General features: G+C 51.1%; 1 protein-coding gene across 3 annotated transcripts in view; it reads right to left on the reverse strand.

Annotated features, from left to right (window-relative positions):
* Positions 1 to 3,916: 3,916 nt before the first annotated feature.
* The window catches only part of CLSTN2 (calsyntenin 2), a 507,781-nt gene continuing 488,227 nt past the window's right edge, over positions 3,917 to 23,470 (reverse strand). Inside the window, exons 11-18 of one of the 3 annotated variants that reach the window (XR_006741125.1) lie at positions 16,890 to 17,038; positions 14,567 to 14,784; positions 10,611 to 10,781; positions 10,042 to 10,187; positions 9,807 to 9,930; positions 6,874 to 7,058; positions 4,194 to 5,160; positions 3,917 to 4,159 (exon numbers count right to left, since the gene is read on the reverse strand). Coding sequence is in view for 2 of the 3 variants with exons in the window: in XM_036431288.2 (XP_036287181.1) it covers positions 4,963 to 5,160; positions 6,874 to 7,058; positions 9,807 to 9,930; positions 10,042 to 10,187; positions 10,611 to 10,781; positions 14,567 to 14,784; positions 16,890 to 17,038 (1,191 nt within the window). In the remaining variant the exon portion in view is untranslated. Of the gene's footprint in view, positions 5,161 to 6,873; positions 7,059 to 9,806; positions 9,931 to 10,041; positions 10,188 to 10,610; positions 10,782 to 14,566; positions 14,785 to 16,889; positions 17,039 to 23,470 lie in introns of all 3 variants that reach the window. The other 2 variants (XM_036431289.2, XM_036431288.2) reach the window with 2 other exon arrangements.

The raw sequence follows: 23,470 nt of genomic DNA on the forward strand, positions 1-23,470 counted from the left end.
GCAGGCCCTCTCCTCACCACACGAGTGGTTGAGCATTTTACCTTGCTAACGATCCTCCCCTCCCAAAGCCAGCTTAAGTCACTTTCCTCAGCCTGTATCAGTGGTCCTCAAAACCCGAGAGCTCATTAAAACTCGGAGGGCTGGGCCCCACCCCCGGAATTTCTGACTCAGTTGGTCTTAACTGGGGTCTGATGAAGCATGTTATCCCATCTTGTCCAACCCCAAACTCTGTCCCCAACGGTCCCGACTACTCCTAGACAGCCTCTCGCATGGCAAAGGAAACATCTCAACAGCTTGTAAGAGCAGGAGCTCCTTATGGCAGAGCCATGCCTAACTCTTCCTCTCTTCCTCTGATCTGGCACAGGGCCTGGCACACCCCGGTGCCCAGCAAGGATCTGCTGCATTACATGGAACATAGCTGCAGACACAGAATCCCATCTGTTCGCTGATGGCTCACAGGCAGTGCGGGAGAGCTTTCTGGGGTGCGGGCGGAGGTAAGTTCTTCTGTTTCTCTTTATCTCCCCAGGAAAGTCAAGAGTGGCTTCGAATCCACAGCCCTGGCAAAGCCAACTGTCCTTTGCAGCTGGTGCCAAAAGGAAAGTGAGAGCCAGATCCTTAAAGCAGGCCCAGAATTCATTCATAAAGGAAAGCAACCTGGAACTGAAGGTGCTGGAGCTGACTTCACACTTTCATTTCTCCTTTCCTTTGCCTCCAGCTGGACAAGGGAAAATGGTTCCTGAAAATTAAGTTGTGCCCGGGGCTTTGGCTTGTCTGCCTCCATCAGCATCTTAGGCAGAGAGATCATGTGCCACTGGGAAGCCCACCAGAGCACCCGGCAGGAGGCTTTGAGGCTCTCCCAGAGGCCTGAGGATGATCTTACCTGAAAAGCATCTCCTTTTCCCTGGTCTCTCCTTTCAAAGAATTAGACCCATTCCCTCACTTTTTTTTTTTTTTTAAGTGACATGGCTCATTTAAATGAGGGATGGTTAAGAAATCCTTCTTTTCTTCTTCTTGCTCATATTGAAGCATAGAGCCAAGAACACTGTTATTTTGAAGTGTGCTGGGTCGGGCTATTTACTGATTAGATCCCCATTGATTCAAACAGTCACAAGTCTTTAGAATCATTTTCAGAGTGATGGCATGAAATGTAAATCAGTCTGAGATACCGAACATTCCCGCTTAGAAATCAGTATGGGCTGGGCCTCCCAGAGAAGACCGTGAGCCTGGGAGTTAGCCCTCAGCTCAGTGGGGCTAGTGCTCGGTGGGAAGTCAGTGCCTGGAACCAGGGCCTTCAGCTCAAGTGCTCACCTGCATTTGAGTCAATTCAACAAGTAACACGTGTTTTTTGCTTTCATTTTCTTTGGGTCAGACTTTTAAAACAGCGTGAGTAGACACTGGGGTGTTGTTTGTGGTTCTTTTAGGAGGCAAAGACCACTGGGTAGTTTAGGGGACGGTCTGAGATAGCCATTTCTACACATGCAGGGTAGAAGAAGTGTGCAACACTACTCCCCAAGGCCAAATCTGTCCGCCTTATTGTTTTTGTATGGCCCGTGGGCTCAGGAAAGTTTTCCCAATTTTAAATGCTGGAAAATCATAATCAAAAGAAGAATAAAATTTCGTGACATGTGAAAATAATAGGAATTCAATTTGCCTGAATTTTCAATGTTCATGAAAGTTATTTTTGGAATGTATTCATAGTCATTTGCTTAAGCAAAGTCTGTGGCTGGTTTCATGCTATAAGGACAGAGGGGAATACTTGCAACAGAGACCACATGGCTTGCAAACCCCTAACTATTCCCTTTCTGGCTCTTTACAAATAGAGCTTGCGGAGCACTGCCGTACGTGTACGCACAGGAGAGGAGAAAGAACCCCGCTCCCCGCCAGGAACCTGCGCCCGGGAGGGTCCTGGTGTTCAGGTACAGCCTTGCTACTTGCAGATATGTGGCCTATGCCTGCTGGCGGGGTTGAGTACATTCAGGAAAATGCTGGGGGAAAAGGTCTCACTGAAATCCCATTTTTTTCATGTAGATGAATTCAGGCTTTGGGTCAGATTTATAGCCTTTGATTACACCTACTAGAATATGCTTTTACTAGCAGCATTCTTTAAGACAGGTGGTCAGCTCCCTGCTTGCTATGCTCCACTAGGGCAATACATTCTGTGCTGGCCTTTTCTCTCTCAACTTCTTCTCCCTCTTCCCCCTCCTCCTCCCTGTCACCAGAACCACTGGAGAGGTATTGGACTATTTTCAAGCCTCAGAGAGCAGAACCTGATGGAGCACTTGGAAAGACAAGCAATGGGCTGGCCAAACCAGTCAGCTGTTCCTCCTGGGTTCAAGGCTTCATCTGCCACTGTTGACATGGATGAGAGATTACAGGGTGTCCAGGTCACCTGGGAGTTGGGCTAAAAACTCCAGTTAGAGACTCGAAAATGCTGGTTTGACCATGACCTTTTCCACGTGTGGCTAGAATATCTGGTAGAGGGCAAGTGGCATTACCCGCCACTCACCTGGATAATCCCTGACGCTTCTGTTGCTTTTACATCACCGCCCCTTCCTGCTCTCACCACGGTGATGAGTAGGGTGCTGGGGACATGACAAATGGCCTTTGACCCAGCAGCACCACTTCTAGTGCCTCCTCTGAACTGGGCAGAGTGTGACTTTTCTCAGCAGGTGTTGACGGGACTCTGATGACCTGTTGTTTCTCTGCATGTAAGTCTAGTCCCTGACTCTGCTGCCCTAGCCAAGTGCCCTTGCTCCCTCTCCCCAAGATTTGGCATTTCCAGACTGCTCAGTCAGCCATGAATGAGTGACACAGCCACCCGGAGATGGGGGAATGTGAGGACTACACAGTCCCACAGGTTTTTCCCCCTGTAAATGTGTGGACACAGCAGGGGAGAAAAGGCTATTTGGTTGGGAGAATTCACAGAGGTGTCTATTTCCAGTCAATGAATATAAAAGTCCAGTCAATGAATATAAAAGCCCAAACTTCTGCCAGTGTTTTTCTCTAAAAAGGGAAAAATAAGAGGCTGGTTGAGTTTGTGGATGTGTCCCCTTCTTCCTGTGACTTCTCTCCCTCCCTCTGCACCTGCCTCTTTTATCATTTCCATGCCCTTTTGTCTTACTCTGCCACCATCAAGTCCTCTGATGCCAGGGGCTTCTCTTACTCAGCTCCATCCCTTCCCACTGCTGCTGGGTGAGTGCTCAGCACTTAGTAGGTCCTCAGCAATGCCAGTTAGGTGGGCAAAGATGAACAGATATAGAATCAGGGTGGTGGGCACTGGACCCGACGTGGAAAGTGGGGAGTCCAATCTAGTCTATGGACTAAGCAAGATGCTAGAACCTCTGAACCTCTGTTTACTCACAATGGAAATGTGCCTGACAGCAGAGGCCACAGAATTATTGCGAGGCTCAGAGGAAGGAACAGATGCAGAAAGCACTGTAGGCGATGGAAAAGGCTGCATAAAGGATGTTTTCTGGAATCGGGGGTTGCAAAGGCTTACTGTGGGTCCCTGCCGGGTGCAGGTCAGGTGAGAGGACAACTGACATAAGCTTCAGGAGCTCTGTTTCAATGGGGGGGAAAGGGGGGTAAGATGGGCTGGGATTAGAATGAACAGATTCTGAACTTTTGAATCTGAATGCCACTGTGATGAGGGACCAGCTCGGCGCCTGTAACAAGCCAGTATGGAGTGGGCTGGAGGAGCCTGGGAGGACAGGGACAGATCACGCATGCGAAGACAAAGCCCAGGAGGTCCGAGCCTCATGGACGTCCTCTAATGGCCCTAATTCTTGCCTGCTATTCTCTTGGCCACAAAAGATCCCACACCAGTTACTATAGCAACGGTTCTCCCCATGAGGTGTCCATGTTAGGAAGGAGATGGAAGAGATTTCCTTATTTAAAAAAAGAAGAAATAAATGAAGTTTTCAGATATATTTGCCCTCCACCCAAAGCACTGCTCCTTTTTATATGGAAAGAAAATGAAGCAGCTGTTCTTGCAAATGTTTCTAATTCCTAGCAGTTAAGTTTTCAAACTTTTGCTTTAGACTTGAGGCGGTTCACGCTTGTTCTAATATATCCAACAGGAATGTGTTTTCCTAAGAGGTAAACCAGTGTGACATAAGGGATGAGGATCCTAAGACTAGGTGGAGAGAGCCTTGTCCACCTGGGGCTGCCCTGTCTCCCAGATCTGTGTCCACCGTGAAGCCCAATGGTGATGCCCCATCAGCCCTTCCTTCTGATCCCTGGCTGCAGGCTTTTCACAGCCGTCGCCTGGGGCAGTGCCTGTGCGGTTTTATGGGGTGGGAGCCCCCAGCAAGGAGGCCGTGTGGGTATCAGTATTGACTGGCCCCAGGCCCTGCGGTGGCCCATGTTTTGGACTTCTCACCTTACGCTTGGATGGTCTCAGGTCAAAGGGAAAGGCTCTGCCAACTGGGGAGAGTGTGAGTATGCATGAGTGTGGAGCCTCTCCCTGTGAACTTAGTTCCCGCCTCAGCAAGGACTTCTTCCAAGTGCTGAGGGCAAGCACTTGGGTGTGTGAAGTCCAGCCACCCTGCCTGAGGGACACCATCTGGAGAGTCAGGTAAGGAGAACCCGCTGTGTGGAGAAACAACTGAGTTTGGTGCACACAGTGAGTTGGAACCCCAGGGTCTTGGGGACACGGAGCTCAAGGAGAAGACTGCAGAGATGATCAAAGGCAGAACTCTGCAGATTGGCGGGCAGGACCTGGAGGGGCAGGAGCAGTGGGTGTGGCAGCACAGTCCACCCCGGAGTCCCCACTGAGGAAGAGGCTGGACTTCCTGGAACCAGCCCAGGGCTCGGGTACGGGAGAGCCCACATGAAGGGCGGGTTCCAGGAGGCTGGGGAAGGCCTGCCCAGAGTGTCATTGAAATAGGAGGCGACAGTGATAGACTCACATACATTGGGTGTGGCTTACAAAAGGGACAGTGAGTGAGCACAGGAGGGGCATTAGTATGGGAGGGTGGAGTCGTCCCACTCCAGTTGGGCTTGCCTGGCTTCGCTCTGCCCGTGTCTGCCCCTGCCCACTCCTCCCTCCACCTCCTCCTCGTCGCTGGCGTCTGAGTCGCTGCTGCTGGAGCTGATGTCGTCTTCTGCTTCCTCCTCCTCTTCCGTCTCTTCCTCCCTGTGCCCCGGTGCTTCGTGTTTCTGGGAGTAGGAAGAGAAAGGAAATGCTGGTCAGGGGCTGCAGAGGGGCCACATGGAGGGCCCCTTAATGCTGGCCTGCCAGGTCCTCTGGTGAAAGGTAGAGCAGAGGGCCGAGGACACAGGCAAGAAAGAGCAGCAAATTCTGAGCCATGAAGGCAAGGTGAGACGTGTTTTAGATGCTGGACTTGTAAGCCAGTTGCACACGTCACTTTGTGACCTGTCAGGCCCATGTCTGCTTTCTGGCATTACTGGGACCTGTTGACATGAGCTGGCCAAGTCCTCAGTGTCTGCTTCTCAGTGAGAGGAGGACGGCTCAGCTTGTCCCCTTTCCCAGGTAGGAATGTCATGTCTCCTGGAGCAGGAGGTCATCTGAGCCAGGACTCGGGTGTGCTGCCCTTCAAAAGCATTCCCCCCGGGAGGAGCAAAGTCCACGGTCCTCAATTTTCTTGTCTGCCCCCCACCCTCTGACTCTGCCCCACTTTTTTTCTAGTCCCTAGTCCCATCTCTGCTGCCCCCGGTTTTTGTAATTCTGGCCAAATCTTTCTGGATTTATGCTTTGATGAACCGGCCGTAAAAGTATAAACATGTGCCCCTCCTTGGCCACATCCCAACTCGGGAGTGTCTTCACTTCTACCATTGCCTCCCCCCAATCCTACCCATCCTCCTCCAAGAAGTCTTCCCCGAACCTCCAGTCCCTTTGGCTCTGGTTGCTCAGGCTACACTGACTGCTGGCAACACCAGGTTAGCACTGGGAAGGGACGAGCTGGCCTGGTGCTCAGCTCTTCCCAGGTCTCCACAATGGTGGCTCACTGCATGTGCTGAGCCACATCGACTGGGAGGCTTCAAAATCAGAGCGTAAGGCCAGTGGAGGGGTCATTGAGGATGAGGCTGGGATAACCTTTTCATGTCTCAGTGGCTCCCCGCTTTATTCCTCTGGGCTCTACCTCCACTCAATACCCACGGGCAGACTGACAGGCAAGATGCCATGGCTTCCCTTGATACTCATATGTGTGGCATGCTTCTTGGAGCAGGGGCTTTGGACATTCATGGATGGTCCTGGGGTCTGCTGGTTGGCTGGCAAGATCTGAACGTTAGAATCAGGCAACCTGGAGTCTGAAGATGGCACTGCCATGGTTGGCTATGGGAGTGCGGGCACTTCCCTCTGAGTGGGTCTGCGCCTCGGCATGGGAGGGCGATGGCTCCGGCTTCTCAGGTGGCTGGAAGATGGAAATGAGGTGCGCATAGAGAGCACGCTGTGCAGTGTCTGGCATAATGGGGGGCTCAATAAATGGCAGCTATTAATGTTGTAGTTCTGTTTTAACCTATTCCGAGCTTTTAAATGAGCTCTGCAGGCAGCATGGAGCCAAGCCATTTAATTTGCACTGTTAATTAATCAAAAAATTCAATACTGAGTCCCTAAGTGTTAGCTCCCAGCTAAATCTAACGGGAGTGGCAACCGATAGACGCCACGTGGCTGCTCGCCTTAAGAGATGTCTGGTTCTGCTTGCTGGGTGAGAACAGTTAACACGTTTTTTAACCAGTGAATGCAGCTGATGGGAAAAGATGGTCCATTCAGGTTGAGAGGGATGGATATGCTCAGTGGAAGGATGGGACCTCTGTGGCTGGGTTAGACAGGGCAGGTCTTCTGGCACAAGAAAGACAGGGTGGAGGGAAAGCATCCCAGTGAAGCTCCCGCCCTGGGGTGAGGGTCACCTCCATGGGGTTGACTGTGATAGTGAGCGCAGAGTCGTCCCAATCCATCTCGGCCTCCTTGGCAGCCTCGGTCTCCTGGGCGAAGTGCTGGTGGGTGATCCGGACCCGGTACACGCCCATGGCTACCACGAACACTAGCATGCACACGGAGATGATGATGATCACCGTGGCAATGCTCGGGACCACTGGAATGAGGAAGGAATCCGCGTGACATGGAGGACTAGCTCAGTCTAGGTCACCATGGAGCCTGAGTGAGACACCCATGCTTAGGCTAAAAATCTGCTCTACCCCTTTCCAGCTCTAGAACTCTGGGTTAGCACCTACCTCAGTCTGGGCTTCACATTCGTCATCCATGTGATAAACTTAATTCCTATCCCAGGGGGAGTTGTGAGGAGCAAACAAAATGATATATGTGCACTTCCACATAGGCACATAGTAGGCAGTCAATACATGCAGGTTCTTTTCTATCTCGCTTTTCCCCCTCAAATTATAGGACAGCTCTGAGAGCCAGGTACTATGGAGTTTTTAGCAGGAACAACACAGTGCCCAACAGACAGCAGTAATACAATATGGCAAGCACTGGGACAGAGTACAGGTAGGAGATTTTGCAGTGTGGTACACGTGTATATACGTGTGCCTATGTAAGGGGTAAAAGGAAAGCCTCATATAGGATGTGGCTTTGAGTTGGATCTAAAATAAGGTGACCAGATCGTCCAGGTGTTGGCCGGACAGTTCTGATTTCTAACAATTTTTCCCGCGTCCCACAGCATTTTTAAAAAGTCCCGATTTTTGGAAAGAATCTTTCCAATGTTTCCAATCTTTCAAAAAATTGGGACTTTTTTTTTAGAACGCCGTGGGATGCAGGAAAAATTGTTAGAAATCAGGACTGTCCCGCCAACGACGGGGTCACCTAGACGATCTGGTCACCTTAACCTAAAAGGACTTGCAGAACCAAGATGTTGGCATAGGTAAATGCTGTACTTGCCACCTCCCACACATCAAAATTACAACTAAAATACAGAACAGTCATTCAGAACCCTCTGAAAGCTGGCTGAATGGAAATACTACAACTAGAGAAGTAAAGAAGAAAGCACGCTGAGACTGGTAGGAGGGGCGGAGGTGAGGAATGGGCTGGTCCAATACCCATGTGTGCTGGGAGGGAGATATTCTCTGTGGAGGTCACCTGTGAGGAGCAAGGGGTCCCAGCACCACACCAGACCCCTCCAGCCCAGGGTCTCAGAGCTGGGAAGGGAAGTCCTCAAACCTATGGGCTGTAAACACCAGTGGGGATTGGGGCTCAGGGACACACAGGCTGCTGGAGACCCAGCTGTTCCTTTTAAAGGCCGGCGCAGGAATGCACTTGGACTCATGCCCTCTGAGCTCTAGCATTGGGCGGCTCTGGGGTACTCAGATACATAGGAGGAGGAACTGGATAGTATGGCACCGAGGAAGGAACTCGGGGTGGCTTTGTCCCAGACTGGAGTGCTCGTAGGGACTTTTGTTCCTGTGCTGGGACCTCCCTGGTCCCAGAGCTGTCAGCCATATCTGAGTCTCCATCAGCCTGGTCCACACTGGGAATTCTCGGGAACTCCGCTCCATCCAATATGCAGCCCCACCCAAGGTGTTTGCAGCAGCTTTTCCATAAGAATGGCCTGCCCTGGCTTCAGACTTTGCTAAAATCTCTCAAAAAGCTTCAGCTGGTGACAGTGTGCCCCAAATCTATCAATCAAGACTTGGTACTAGTGCTAGCCAGCCTGCCTTCACAGCTGGCCTCGCCTGGGCACCTCCAAGCCCAATGCAAATAGCAGTTGCCTGAAAATCCCTCTGTAGCTTTTGCTGGTTGGTCCCCAAGCAGTGGCTGAATTTGCACCACTTTGGAGGCCCTAGAACCAGTGGACAGCTTCAGACCATAGCAGATTACAATCCTACACACCCATAAGCAACACGCTCAAGAGGCAGACTCAGTGAGCACCAAAGCCCCACTGAAGCAAGTCCTGCTCCATAGGGGCGTTTCCTGCATAGCAGCTCTCCTACTGTAGTCGCAGCTGGTCCTCACAGCCAATTAGCCTGGAGGTCAACTCCTCCCAGCGATGCCACAGCAATCAAGGCTTAACCACAAGACTGTGCACACAGCCCACACAGGGGTGCACCTAGAGTGCCCAGCTGAGGTGACGGGGGAGGCTGAGCCTTACAGGACACCTCTACACAAGGGCAGAACGGAGTGGCAAGAAATATTCAAAGTGATGAGTAGCAAGGACCTACAACCAAGATTACCCAGCAAAGCTCTCATTTAGAATTGAGGGTCAGATAAAGAGCTTCATAAACAAGAAAAAGCTAACAGAGTTCATCACCACCAAACCAGTATTACATGACATGCTGAAGGGTATTCTTTAAAAAGAGCTAAAAAAAAAAAATATATATGAACAATAAAATAGCAACAAATACATGGCTATTAACAATTGAATCTAAAAATAAATGAACAAAATAAACTGGTGAATAAAATATAGAGTCAGAGGCATGGAACAGACAAATCTCAGAGGGAGGGGGAGTGAGAGCATACCCATGGCCACAGACAGTAGATGGGGTAGGGCAAAAACTGGGTGAAGGGGGGACAATGAGGAGAAAAGGGGGAACATCTGTAACACGCTCAACAATAAGGATGAAAAAATATAAAAATAAAAGGACTTGCAAAATGTTACTCCAGCTCTTTGCACTAACCTCTGTTATTACATATTGTCTGTAACTTGTTTACCTGGCCAGTTAGTTCCCTTGGGAAGCTGTGTGAGTACCTCAGAGCCAGGGCCCACAGCTTCCCCATTATCAGGTCCCCCAATCTGTTCTGGGCGCCCATGCCTGCTGCACCCTAAATGCCCTTTTAGTGGATGGTCTTGAGTTACCTGTTGTCCTGAGGTCCCTCCTGCCAGGCAACATACCTGAACTGCGCTGGACGCTCGTCCGGGCCTCGGGGTGCTGGACGGACTGGAGGAAAGGAGGCTGCACGATGAGGTGGTTGACGTGCTCGTTGTCTGAGACTCTGACCTCGTGGAGGAGGCTGACCTGGGTGAGCAGAGAGAGGGGGTGTTGACCAGAGGCAGGTGGGCCCTCCAAATACACGAGGGAAAGAATGGATGAGCCTGGGCCTCCCTGACGTCCGCAGGGCGTACTCACCTCCAGGTTGAACTCGTTGCTGGTGTAGCGGCCGTTGAGTTCTGAGCATTTGATCCTGAAACGCCGGGACTCGAGTGAAGCAGGACGCCAATTGCGGTAGCGGATGTGCCGCAGCACCTGCTCGTAGCGGCTCATGGAGCCCACACCTGCCAAGAGACCACACCTGTCTCAGCCAGGCCGAGGAGGAGGTGGGGAGACAGGCTGCAGCTGCTGGGGCTGGTGGGTCTCCTGAATGTGGCCAGGCTGAGAGCTTGAGATGCTTAGGAGCAGAGAATGTACTGAAGCAAACGTTCTAAGGAGCTAATGAAACGGACCCAGGGGATTTCCACAGACAGTGGGCTCTGTCCACCATGTGTGGCCGCAACTTGCCAAATGTTGCTATAATATCTATTTCTACAGGATGTGGTCCAGGTTCTCAAGATGCTGGAGTGGCTCACAAAAGAAGGGCCGGAAGCCCATGATCTGAGGTCAAGGGCCCCCACCTGACACAATCATAGGGGATGAAGTGCCTCTCTGGGCGAGGCCACTCCAGGAGGAGACTGCCAGGATGCGGGCCGAGTGTGGCTTACCGTAGATGGAGTAGCCTGCAGTGGAGTTGGTGGCGTCGAGGTGGCGCTGGTGGAGCTCGCTGTGGTTCAGCTCCAAGCACTCCTGTCTTGGGTCCAGGTCCCCTCCCAGCACCAAAATGTCACAGAAATCTAAGTTGTGAAGCATTTCTTCCAAGACTGCTGACTTGGGGGCTGCGGGGAGACCAATACAAGGGAAACACAGGCATGAGGACCACTCGGGCAATGAAGGAAGCCTGGGTATCATCTCCCTCCTCGGTGACTGCACCCCAGGTGAGGGCTGGGTGAGGGGAAGAGGCTGTGGAGCCCTAGGCACCACCTCCGCTGCTCGGCTGGGAGTCCAGCAGCTCCCAAGGTTGGGCAGCAGGAGTTTGTGTGTTGACATGAATACGGTAGCCAAGATGTGGATTTGAGTACCAGTGCTGCTACTGAGAAGCTGTGCGGTGTTGGAGAAACACCTGCCCCTCAATTTCCTCACCGGTAAAGAGGGCAAGGGTCTTGGGAGGGTTCAAACAGTGTCTGGCACATAGTAGGTGCTCAATAAGCAATAGCTCTCATTTGAGGCCAGAGTTAAGTACCCCTCCCCACTCTGCTTCTGTAGCTTTCTCCGTGCACCCCCTGTGATGTGTATGTGTTGTTCCCGGGAGACTCTGGGGCAGAAGCACGTTTTATGATGAGCCCTCAGTATCCAGCCCAGGCCCTGGCAGGCGGCAGTATTGCTACACATGGCTCGAATGGAGCGAAATTGTTACTGTAGTTAAATACTTAGGTAAATTGGTCCTGATTGATTATTTTGGGCCTTAAACTTCCCAAGGGTATGAATGAGCATTTGAATGCTGGGCAGGCTGGCAGTACTCACTAAAACCTCACCTTAACACGAAAGGGATTGGTATGTATGGAGTGATTGCTACACACCAGGCACTATGCAAATGAAACCCTAACAGACACTGGAGGGGGTGCCGTTATTATCCCATGTTACTGACGGGAAATGAAAGGTCGGAGGGGGGAAGAGTGGATTATTTAGGATCACACAGATAGCAGGAGAGGAGCTGGACAGAAACCACGACTTTCTGACTCCATAGTTTGTCAACTCTTCACCTCTGGGCCAGTAGCCTCCAAATGTTTTTTGATCTTACAGCTTGTGCGTGGGAATGTGTGAACTGAGATCACTGAAATAAGTAGTTACTTATTTATGAAGACTAATCTACTTTGTGCAGTATAAAACATTCATAAAAATAGAAATTAAAAAGGACTCACTGAAGATGAGAGAATTATGTTAAATAATTATACATTATTTTTTGTAATATCAAAAATATCTTTCCCTCTCCCTAGATAGCTGTTGTTATAAGCACTTTCCGATGCTTAATTTTTAAATGCTTGCCAATCTCCCTGGCTTCACGTATCACTGGCAAACTGTAAAAGCACATTCATATATACACTTAGGCCAGGCTAGTGTGGCTCAGTGGTGGAGCACTGACCTGTGAACCAGGAGGTTATGGTTCGATTCCCGGTCAGGGCACATATCCAGGTTATCCAGGTTGTGGGCTCGATCCCACGTGTGGGAAGTGCAGGAGGCAGCCAATAAATGATTCTCTCTCATCACTGACTTTTCTAGCTCTTGCTCCCTCTCCCTTCCTCTCTGCAATGAATAAAAATATATTGAAAACAAAAACAAAATACACATTTAAGACAAGGTCTATCATTAGCAATGGTGCGTGTGTATCTCTATTTCAAATGGTCTTCTCGTGGTTTCCGGGCTTTTTCTGCCAGCTTCCCATCAGGTTGGGTTAGGGCAGTGGTCGGCAAACCACGGCTCGCGAGCCACATGCGGCTCTTTGGCCCCTTGAGTGTTCTAATGCCACTTCTTCAAAATAGACTCGCCCAGTCTGAAAACTGCGCATGGGCCACGAAGCTTCAATCGCACTGTACGTGCACGCCCGCACGTGGTATTTTGTGGAAGAGCCACACTCAAGGGGCCAAAGAGCCGCATGTGGGTCTGGAGCCGCGGTTTGCCGACCACTGGGTCAGGGCGTCCTTGCTCCACCTCCCCATGTGGCTGATTGATGGCTCACCCTGGATAGGGGACATTTTCTCACTGTTCCCTTGTGCTTGCATGTGGGTAGTATGTCCCATCTGCACTTTCATTGATTCCCACTGTGCTGAAGGGACTGCGTGGGCTCAGGGACTCAGAGCAGAATCAGCCATGGCCCAGCCCTCACGGAGCTCCTGGGGGGCATTTAGTAAACACACAGCAAACGTTGTGTGCTAGAGGCTTCCTGACACCAGCGGTTGCCAACCTTTCAGACCTCACGGGCCACCAGTGGTCCACGGACCTTCGGCTGGCGACCGCTGCGCTGTAGGGCAGGCCTGATGGTTGGGAGTACAGAGCAGGAGACCGGCCCAGGCTGGGGTCGGGGTGGAGAAGAAGGAGGCCTTCTGGAAGGGGCGTGGGAGGTCGAGATGTTTGCCAGCCATAACAAAGATGGTGCGAGAGGAACCTTCCAGGCAGAGGGCAGAAAAAAGCAAACATATGAACTGACACGGAAATGTGTGTGTGAGAGAAGGGGGCCATGCAAGGGACACGCCTCCTTGAACTGAAACAGGACAGAGGGAGTCAGTGGGGGCAGTAGGTGCTAGAATGGGTCTTTCAGGCCTAGTGGCAAATGCCATTAGCCTGCTTGTTTAAGGCACCATGGTAATGATTATTCTAACAATAGGAGTATATTTTTGAAAGTACTGATATTGGCCTTGTGCTCTGCATGTATCTCTCATAAACAGAAGGTAAGATAAGGACCCAGGCAATTGCTTTTCCCTGCCTTGCCTGTGTGTTGCTGTCAGGCCTAGCAAATTCCATTGCTCTCAGTTATGGCCTGGGACCACTGAGGTCAGAGGCCCCTTTTCTGTCTGATTTTAGGCACAAATGAGGGGAAGAGGGAAGGTGGCTAGACCTAATGCACCTTGCAGTGTAACAAGGAAGCTGCCCTGCCCAACAGGCAGTAAAACTCCATCTGTTTTGTGAGCTAAGAAGGGCTGCTTGGTGAACCGCCATCCACCCCCAGGGCCCCACTGGCTAGGGACCAGGGTGGCTTAAAGCCGCAGTAATTGGGATTACTGCCGGAGCAGCCCCTGGGGACTCCGGCCCCCGCACTGCACATCAGTAGCAGCCGCCTTTGCAGAGGGAGGGGGCAACAAAGGACAGTTCTCAAAGGGGTGTTTCCTGTAGATCTGAACCCCAGATTTTCCTCCCTCTTTCCTTCCCTCTTCTTTCTTCTTCCTGCCTCCCTCCATCTCCCTCAAGTCAGCAGCATATCCTGTAGCTTTCGTACAACTAAGTGTTTCTCCCTGACAGATAACTCCGATTACCTACTTTCACTGAACAGCCCTTCCAGTAACGAAATCACTGGAAAGAGCAACTAACTGGGAAGCTTCCTGAGAGCCCAGAGTAACACTGACAGACAAGTCTCTGACTTGTATACATTAGGATGCGGTTGTATGTTTTTCCTTGTGCTCCTTTCATTTTTCCTCTCATCATCAAAATAATCGCTCTCACTACAGAACACTCTGCAGCTGCCGAAAACGGAAGGGGAGCAGAGCCCCTTGGCCCCCAGGCTTCTCCTAGGACATCACTGTCAGTTTACGGCGCGTTTCCCTCTGGGCGTTTTCCTGTGTGCGTTCTCCTTCCTGTGGCTGAGGCCGGTCAATGCACAGATTCTCTGTAATTTGCATCTTTTTTTTTTTGTCACTTACCATTTAGCACAAATGCCTGCCCTCCCACAGCACAGCACGTATGTGGGGGTAGGTGATTCGCTGGGCCACTCACTCCCCTTCTGTCATTTATCTGTGTTTTTTGCTATTGTCACTGCTTTGCTACGGGGTCCGAGCCTGTTGTCCCGAAGTGAGACCTGATGTGGCTGTGAGGGCTCAAGGCCCGCTACCCGCCACCCAGGATGCCCCGGTACCTGTGGGCGTCAAGTCACCTGGGGCCTCGGCTTTGGCGAAGGTGCTCACGATCTTGATGTCGGGGAAGAGGGCCACGCCGCGGGCGCTTTCGAACTGGGCGGCCGGTCTCCAGAGGCGGTCCGTGCCGCGGAGGGTGATCTGGGGCTCCATGGCCTGCAGCACCATCACGTAGGCGTCCACGTCCGGGATGCTGATGCACACGTCCTCCCCAAAGCACCTGGGAAGCACACGGCGGGACCACCCATCATGCATCCGCGGGCAGGGATGCAGACAGCCCTTCCTCCCTGCACCCCGACAAGACATCCTGATGGCCCGCAAGGCGCCAGGATGGCAGCAGACATTTAAGCTCAAAGATGCATTATTGTCACAACAACTAGCAATCTAGGGACTTAATGAGATCGGCTCCTGGGAGAAATGGGAATTTTCTATCCGGGCAACAAGTAACCATGAAACCTCTAATTATCCTCTAACAAAGTAATCAATGGCCACGCTAATTAGATGGCAATCGCTTGTTTTGTGCATTAGGGTTTGGTAAGCAAATGGTTGTCTGACTGGCTGGTTACAGCCATCTTACTGAGACCACAGGGCTAGCCTCTCCAGCCACCGCCCGTCTGTGATCACTGTGAGAACAGGTCACACACGTGCACCTGTTCTTCCAGGTGTGCCAGCCGAGCGCTACCGTAACCACGTGTGTTTCCCCTGATACACACAGAACACCCGGGAGCTGAATGGGGTGGTGACAGGAGCAAAGCCTCGGAAATTAGACAGACAAGGGTCCCTGGCCTGGCTGCCCCTCCCGGGCTGGGTGACTCTGAGCACAGTGCTCAACCCCTGGGACCTCAGCTTCTGCATCTATAGATTGGGAATGATGAGACTAAATCACTGTTGGTCATCTATAGAACATTAATTCCTTATAACAGGAAGGATTAAATGTGACAACTTGTAGTGGGAAGGGGACCCAGAGCCCGCATCATGGCGGGAGCTCAGTCATTGTTGACAGACTTGAGGCCCTCATGAGACCCTGTCAGGTGTGCGTGCCATTGGCACTTCTGCCGGGTATCTCGGCCAAGCCTGAGGCTGCAGTGGAGAGCCCAGATGGGTGCGCTGGGAACAGTGGGCTCCAGCTGTGGCAGCCACCATCTGCCTCCCCTGGGAAAGTTCCCGAGGAAAGGGGAAGCTGGGTGGAGGCCATGCTGAGCTCCCCTATCCTCTTCTCTGGGTGGGTGAGGTGTGGGAATGGTGCTGGGGTCCTGTTCCCAGTTTTCCTTGGGCCTTGGCTGCACCAACCCCCTAGTTCTGTGGTCGAGAGCCACATGCAGCTCTTTGGCCCCGTGAGCGTGGCTCTTTCCCAAAATACCACGGCCTGGGTGAGTCTATTTTGAAGAAGTGGCGTTAGAAGAAGTTTAAGTTTAAAAAAATTGGCTCTGAAAAGAAATTTCAATCGCTGTTCTGTTGATATTTGGCTCCATTGACTAAAGAGTTTGCTGACCATGGCACTAGTTCATAGAGGACACCCCTCCTCTTGGCAGTTTAAGGAAACCTGGTCCCAGAGCTGGAGTCTGGCCAGTCTGTCCCTCTTCACGGTAAAGTGAAGCTGACTTGGAGGTGCCTGGTCCCCACCCCAGGCCTCCAGGGAGGGCCTTAGAGAGGATGGGGGAGCCCGTCCTTAGATGGGACTATGAACATAATTGCTGTCTGTGGCTTGATCCTGGCACCTCTCCCAGACCCCATCCACGGGCAATCAGCAAGCCCCACTTCCCACCCTCGCTCCTGTGTTTCCGGGTCCTTCTCCTGGCTCCAGGTATCAGGAAACACCCTTCTCCTCCCAGGAATTTTCCTGGGGTCCCCCTTCTAGCCGTCTGTGGCGGCTGCTGTGGCTACCAAGTGATTGACAGGTGAGTAAGGGAGTTATCCACAGGTGTCAGTAACGGTCTCATCTCCTCAAATCATCTTGTCTGCTCCCTGGGGACAAGAGCGTGCCTGCTCTTCCTCTGGCACACTCATGCCATTTAGGAGCGCTTCAGGGCTGGGCTTCTTAATTTAATTAACGTACATTGGTAAGGTTCCTACTACTTACCACGCGCTGTACCCTTAAATGACACCACTTCACACCCAGCCCCTGAGGACTAACAGAAACACAGTGCCTTCCAGGCATATCAGTTGGCAAAACAGAGTATTTTAAGAACAGGAGACTAGAGATCTACCAGGGCATCCTCAGAGGGGTAGCAGAGAAGCTGGGAACGGCGGAGAGGGGCGAGTCCTGTTCTGCAGGGGGACCACCCCACTGCCCCAGCCGGGCCCAGGCCACTGGCCTCCACTCACTGGACTTTGGACGAGACTTTGAGGTGCCGCACGCCCGCAGTTGGGAACTGCCGGGAGTTGATGTAGGAGACCTTCTGCAGGGCTCGGTTGATGTTCCCGATGTCGTCGCCTTCCATCACCAGGACGGACTGTGAGGGGTTGAAGTGATACTGGAAGACAGGAGAGGAGGACCGCCAATGCACCCAGTCCCACGGAGACCCTCCCTCTCCATGAAATGGCCACGGAGGCCAGCGCAGGCGCTGTGGATGCCCCGGGCAGTGGCTGTGTGCACAGACAGCTGTTTTAGCCCGCCAGCCGCTCCTGCGACCCTCTGGTGGGCTTTCCTACTGGTCTGAGTTAGTGATCTTGACAATTCTGAGCAAGAATTGTTAGGAACTGCTATTAGTGAGATGTCAGGGTCATATCTGTGGGTTCAGGTTATGTTTCCAATGCTCATGTGACAGGAAAGAGGGACATGGATATGCTTTTATGTACCTACCTGGCAACAGTTATTTTTTGAATAGATAATATAACCGCCTGGTTCAAATGGACGGATGTGCTAAGTGACAGTGTCCATCTAATTTCTGTCTCCCATCCATCACCTTCTCCAAGCTCATCCCATAGGTAATCACGGTTATACTAATTTCTTAGCGACCAGTTCCATTCTTGTTCATAATGAGCTGCCCCCTTTCTGGTGCGAGGCTTATCCCTGCCTGTCCTGTGATCATGTGACTCATGGCACCCTTCCCTGCTGGATATACGAGTATATTATTTGTCCTGTTGCATTCAGTAGGGGTCATGTGACTTGCTTGGCCACCAAAATGTAGGCAGAGCATTGTTTGGTTGACACCCACGTGGGAGATTTAATAGCCAGTTCCTGGTTCACTGTGTCATTTTCCCTCTGCCACGAAACCCGCACAGTTCCCTTAGGGTCTGGTCCGTTAGCCTGGGTCTCACAGGGAGGCTGCTATGAATCAGAGCCACAGCCCATCCATAATGGACATGCAATGTGAACAATAAAAAGATTGTTAGATAAGCCACTGAAAAATTGTGAGTCATTTATCACTGCAGCATTGCTTAGCCGATCCCAACAATTTATTCTTATGAATATATAATCTATGAACATTGATTTCCATTAGTCTCTTTTCTTAAGGATAACATCTTTACGTACCTTTGCTTTTTTTCATCTATTGAGATAGCTTACATCTTGGAACTCTTTCTGTAAACATCCTTATTCTTTTATACGGCAGTATAGTATTTTTTAATTTCAATAAATTAGTTTTTAACCATTCTCCTAATATGACAGTTGGTTTGTTTTTAATTTCTCTCTAACAATGAATAGCCTTGTACACATAAAATTTTATAAATGTGTAAAATATCTGTAGAGTTATTCCCTACAAATGAAATTGCTAGATCAAAGAGTATATGCATTTAAATTTTGACAAATGTTGCCAAATCTCCCATGGCTAGGGATCAGAGCAATAGACACTCCCTCTCACAGAGTACGCTGTCGGGGACTTTTGCCAATCTGGTAGGTGATATATATACCATCTCAGTGTAGTTTAAATTTGCATTCCTCTTACCATGAAGGAGACTGAGTATGTTTTCATGGGCCTAAGGAAAAATCTATCTATTTGAGCTTTTCTCTGACAGGACTTGTATGTCTTTATAAAAGTTCCTTGTTCTGGGCTTGGACATGATGGAAGTTGGATGTCTCATGGTGACACTGACCCATATATGTCCCTTGCTTGTGGCCCCTGGCCAACTGACAGCCTCACCTCTGTCTCCTTCACCTTTCAGGCGAATGTTTCATGGATCCCTCCTGAGGCTTCCTCGTCTTCCCCCATCTAGGTCCCCAGGAGGCTCCGAGAATGCGCATGACGTGGTGGCATCATGATCCCAGTGCGGTGACCATGAGCTCAGCGAGTCTTATCCCTGAAGCCCAGAACCTCGTTCTCGTGCCCTGTAAGCTCATCCACCATACATTTCACTCCGTGTCACCTCTTGTTACTCCCCCGAGGGACTTTCTTTCTGCTGTCACATGTCTTTTTAGTCAAGCCTCTCTGGGAGTCATCATTGGTGCTCATCAAATCCTGTTCTTTCCTTCCAGGGCATCCTGCACTTCCCAGCTCCCCTTTGCCACTGGAAGGCAAGGCCACGTGACTGCATCTGGCCAATGAGATGTGAGAGAAAGTGAAGCAGCAGCTCTGGGAAAAACGCCCCGCAGGACACGCCAGCCTTTTTCTTTCTCTGTTCTGGTGGCCGGTGGCATTCTAGGCAGAATACCCCTCTACCCCTCCCCCTGACTTAGTGTGAGAAAAATAAACTTTTAGGCATGAAGCCATAGAGATGTTGGAGTCATTTGCTACTTCAGTCCCTTAGCCCATTGGAGGAACTGGCGTGACTCTAACGTCCCCAAGGCTGTGGTAATCCTGGGAGATGATGGGCTGTGTGGATGGCCATCACCCAGTTCTGGTACAAACTACAGACGGAGTACAACTTTGGAGCACACATCTCCCTTCTGGACTTCATTTCTTCATTTAAAATAGGATATTAGAATCTGCCTGACTGGGGCTTAACTGTGATAATGCATATAAAGTATCAATGTATGGTAGTTTTTGTCATCATTCTTAACATTGTAATGATGCTTGCACAGAGACTTTGCCTGTGCTGATTCCCTGCCTTTGCTGCTCGCCTTTCCCCACGCTCCAGGGCCCTCCTGTCCTGAAGGCCCTGAGCAGGGTCTCTCTGAGCTGTGACGTCTGGTCACGAGCAGCTCTCCCTGCGCTGGACACAAAGTCCCCCGGCCTAGAGCAGGTGACGCTGCAGTCAGCCTCCGGCCGGCTTCTCTCCTGCCGGGATGATTCACTGGCTGCCACGCACTGATGAGTCACGGTACAGGAGTTCTGAGTGCTCACCAATCACCAGGTTCAGATTTGAGCAGATTCAAGGTCATTCTTCTGAAGATACTTCTGTTCCCAGAGGTTTTTTCTGCCCCATCACATCCCTGCTATAGGATAGTAGAGCTGCTGTCTGTCTCTCTGCCTGCTGCCCCCGGCAGACTGGGAGCCCCTGGAGGATAGGATCTACTGACTTTCCTTATGACAGCACATGGGCCGAGCACATGACAAGCATGAAGCCAGGGGATGACTCTGCAGACAAGGCTGATCTCTGAGCCTCGCATCAGGGCTGAACAGGCAATGCAGTTCTTCCCCAGGATGGACCAGCAGTGCCCTGGGAAGCCAGCAGAGGGCACTTTCCTACTGCAACCTCTTCAGAGAGGGCAGGTCAGGGAATGTGCTGGACCTCCAGATAACACTCTCATCTGGTTGCCAGAGCATTCCAAGAACTACCACAGCCTTCGACATAGTTCTTGTAAGATCAATAATGTCATCTATCAAATAGGTGTTTGCTTCGTTTTGTTTTTTGAACTGCAATGTTCACAGCCCTGTGGCATGGCGGAGGTTGGCCTCTAGCTGTGTGTGACATAGGGTGGTACTGGCATTGTCACAGGGAAGCTGTGTGGTAGCCAGTGTTTCCTTTCTTTAAGCCAAGAAGCTGCTGGACGGGGGTCCTTGCAGAGGGGTCAGCTCTGAGGATTGGCCGGTGTCACCAGCCATTACCAGGCTGGAGCGGGGTGACATTCCTGCCCAAAGCTCTGACCTGTTCTCTAGGATAGGCCGGCCATGGCAGTCTAGGCACCTTGCCATGATTCCCTCGGACACCTGCCAGCTCTCTGGGCTGGGCCAGCGGAGTTGCCTCTGTGACAGCTGTCACCCAGGCTTACTTTCCAAAAGACCTGCAAGCCCAGCCCAGCTGGAGAAGGAAACTGATTTTTGTTCTTGTTGAGATTTTAGGTTTGCTAGGAGAGATCTATGTACCTATATCTATGCCTATGCCTTTGTATCTATATCTGCATCTATCTATATATACCTATATATCTATATCTAATCTATATACCTATATCTATGTCTACATCTATATCAGCTGTATCTATATTATCTATATCAGTATCTATTTAAATATGTCTCTATATATCAACTTATAATATCTATATCTATTTCTACATCTATTTCAATAGCTATAAATATATATGTAATTATATCTATTTCTATAGCTATAATTATATTTGTCTATATCTGTGTGTATAGCTACACCTTTGCTATATCTAAAATACATACATATATATATATATATATATATGTGTGTGTGTGTGTGTATATGTGTGTGTGTGTGTGTAAAATTCAATTCTTACAACATCTCTGCAAAAGACTAAGTCCATTTTGCATGAGGGAAGTGAGGCTTACAGGATAGGAGCGCCCTGCCCCAGGCCACCAGCTAGTAAACGTCGCACTGTGATCTGAGCCCCGGATGGTTTGTTCCAAAGTCCCTGCTCTGCCCTCTCTCCCGCACTGAGCAGGTGACAGCCACAGGGGTGGTGCAGGAGATCAGAGCCGGCTTCCTTCAGGAAGGTGCTATCTCACCAGGTTTTGTGTGGCTGCAAGACAGCAGCCACCCAACCACTGTAATGACTCCAGACATGTGGGAGAGAGACTCAGAAATGTGCCTGGTCTGGGGAAAGTCAGTGAAAGAAAGAAAGAAACTGACTGGCCCTGTGAGCTGACAGGAAGCTTCCTCAATCCCAGGAGGACGCCACTTCTTTCACAGCCAGAGAGGAGGCAGGGGGCCAGGAAAGAAAATAATAGCCACTATTCAGCAACAAAATGAGGGATAAGTGGAGGCAGGCAGGAAGGTTTAATAATTTTAAGAATGCTTTCTAATCCGAGTTGGGACAAGTCCCTGAGCCCCCATCTCCTTATTGCTGAAATGGGGTCAGCCCATTTAACTTGCTGTGAGGAGCTGGGATAACGAACGCAAGAGGGCCCCAGTGGGCACACTGTCAGTAGTGTGCCTGCCATTCATTTCTCACCCAGGCCCCCGTGCTGGCGAGCAGGGCCCTAAGGATGTAAAAGGATCCTCCGCACTGACTGGCCGTGAGCAGATGGAACCCTGAAAAATCAGACCAGCCTCCCCCACGGGATGACCTGGGAAAGATGAGACCCACTTAGGGGCCAGGAGCAAACCCAGAATGTGACAAAGAGGGGAGGATTGGTAGAGGGATTTCTGCTTCACTGGTCTGACAACACACCGAGGACATAGCACAGACCACAAAAGGCAGGTCCAGGATCAAACCCCAGGCTCTGCATGGGAGGGTGGGTGTGTGTGACGTGCCGTGAGGGGCTTGCCTGGACCCGTTGCCATAAAACACAACCTTTCCGCTAGGAGTTAGTCTTCTGAGTTCCCTTTCATGGTGGCGATTAGCTATTGAAGCGTGTGTGTGAGTGTATGTGTGTGTGTTTAATGCATGTTAAACAAGGTTCCGGAAAGCTATTCTTGCCTCACCCTGTGTATGTTCTACCATCTCCCTGCTCTGACTCAGGCTCCAGGTGAGCATCCTAAACCCCACAAGGGCCCAGACCACGCTCTTTTGCCTGGAGTGCTCCATGGCTGCCTGAGGCTGACAGAGAAAAAGTAAACACCTAAACACAGTGAACGAGGCTCCCTGACGTGGCCTCTGGGGGCCTCTGTCTACCTCTCTGGTCACACTGTCTACCTCAGTCCTGCAATTTGGTCCCTTAAACACTGGCCCCAGAGTCCCAGGGTGCACTGCGGCTTCCTCAGCCCTCTGCAACCAGCGGGTTCTCGGCTCTGGCTAGAGTGACCACCCTGCCCTCTCCCATTCCTCTACCCCCTACCTTTTTCCTGGTTGGTTCCTACCCATTCCAGAACTTTTTCTTTTTAAAAACTTCTCCCTGCATGCTGCTTCAGTCCCTGCAGTGGAGTAAACAACCAACCAACCAATGAGCAGGTGAAATATAATGACTCCCTGTGGAATAGCCATCTTCCTGAAGAAGCCCTGCTCTGCTTTCCATTGCACAGTCTCCGCCTCCTCCAAGGAGCCTCCCCTGACTGCCATTCCCCAGGTTCTGGAGCTCAGGAGGAGGACTGGGTTTCCTGAAGACAAAAAGCTGGGCACATTCCTTTCTGTGCCCCTTTACCCAGCCGAGACCGAATACACGGGCGTCCGTGGAATGTTTGCTGACTCGACCTTGACTCAGACAAAAGCACGGTGTGCTCAGCTCACTAGCCCTTCCAGAGCCTCCATCAGAGCTGCACAAGCCCCACGCGGCTCCAGTCGGAGGGCTCTCCGCTGCTGGGCTGCTCCCAGCCGGAGAAGCAAGCCCAGGGCTGGAGGGCAGCGGGGCTCCACAGGGGCTGGAGGGCCGGGTGAGGGAGTGAGGGCTACCGGGATGTTATCCTGCTCTTTGCTCAGGTCCCGAGAGCCTTCATGCAGGCAGGGGCTCCTGCCATCCAGGTGAGGCCAGAACCAGGCCTGCCCGTCAGGCAGATGCTTGCTGAGGCAGAGTAGGCCACATCCTGCCCTCCCTTCCCTCCCGCTTTCCTCCCCTCCTCTCCCCTACACCCGCTCCCCTCCCTTCAGAAGGAGCTTTGCTCAGAATGCAGCTTTGATTCTCTTGGATTACTCAAATGTTTGTGTTTTGCATACATGATCAAAACCCAGAGTCCGTTTGCATTCCCTT

Source organism: Pipistrellus kuhlii, unplaced genomic scaffold, assembly GCF_014108245.1.
Source record: "Pipistrellus kuhlii isolate mPipKuh1 unplaced genomic scaffold, mPipKuh1.p scaffold_m20_p_11, whole genome shotgun sequence".
In the NCBI taxonomy this organism is placed as follows: Eukaryota; Metazoa; Chordata; class Mammalia; order Chiroptera; family Vespertilionidae; genus Pipistrellus; species Pipistrellus kuhlii.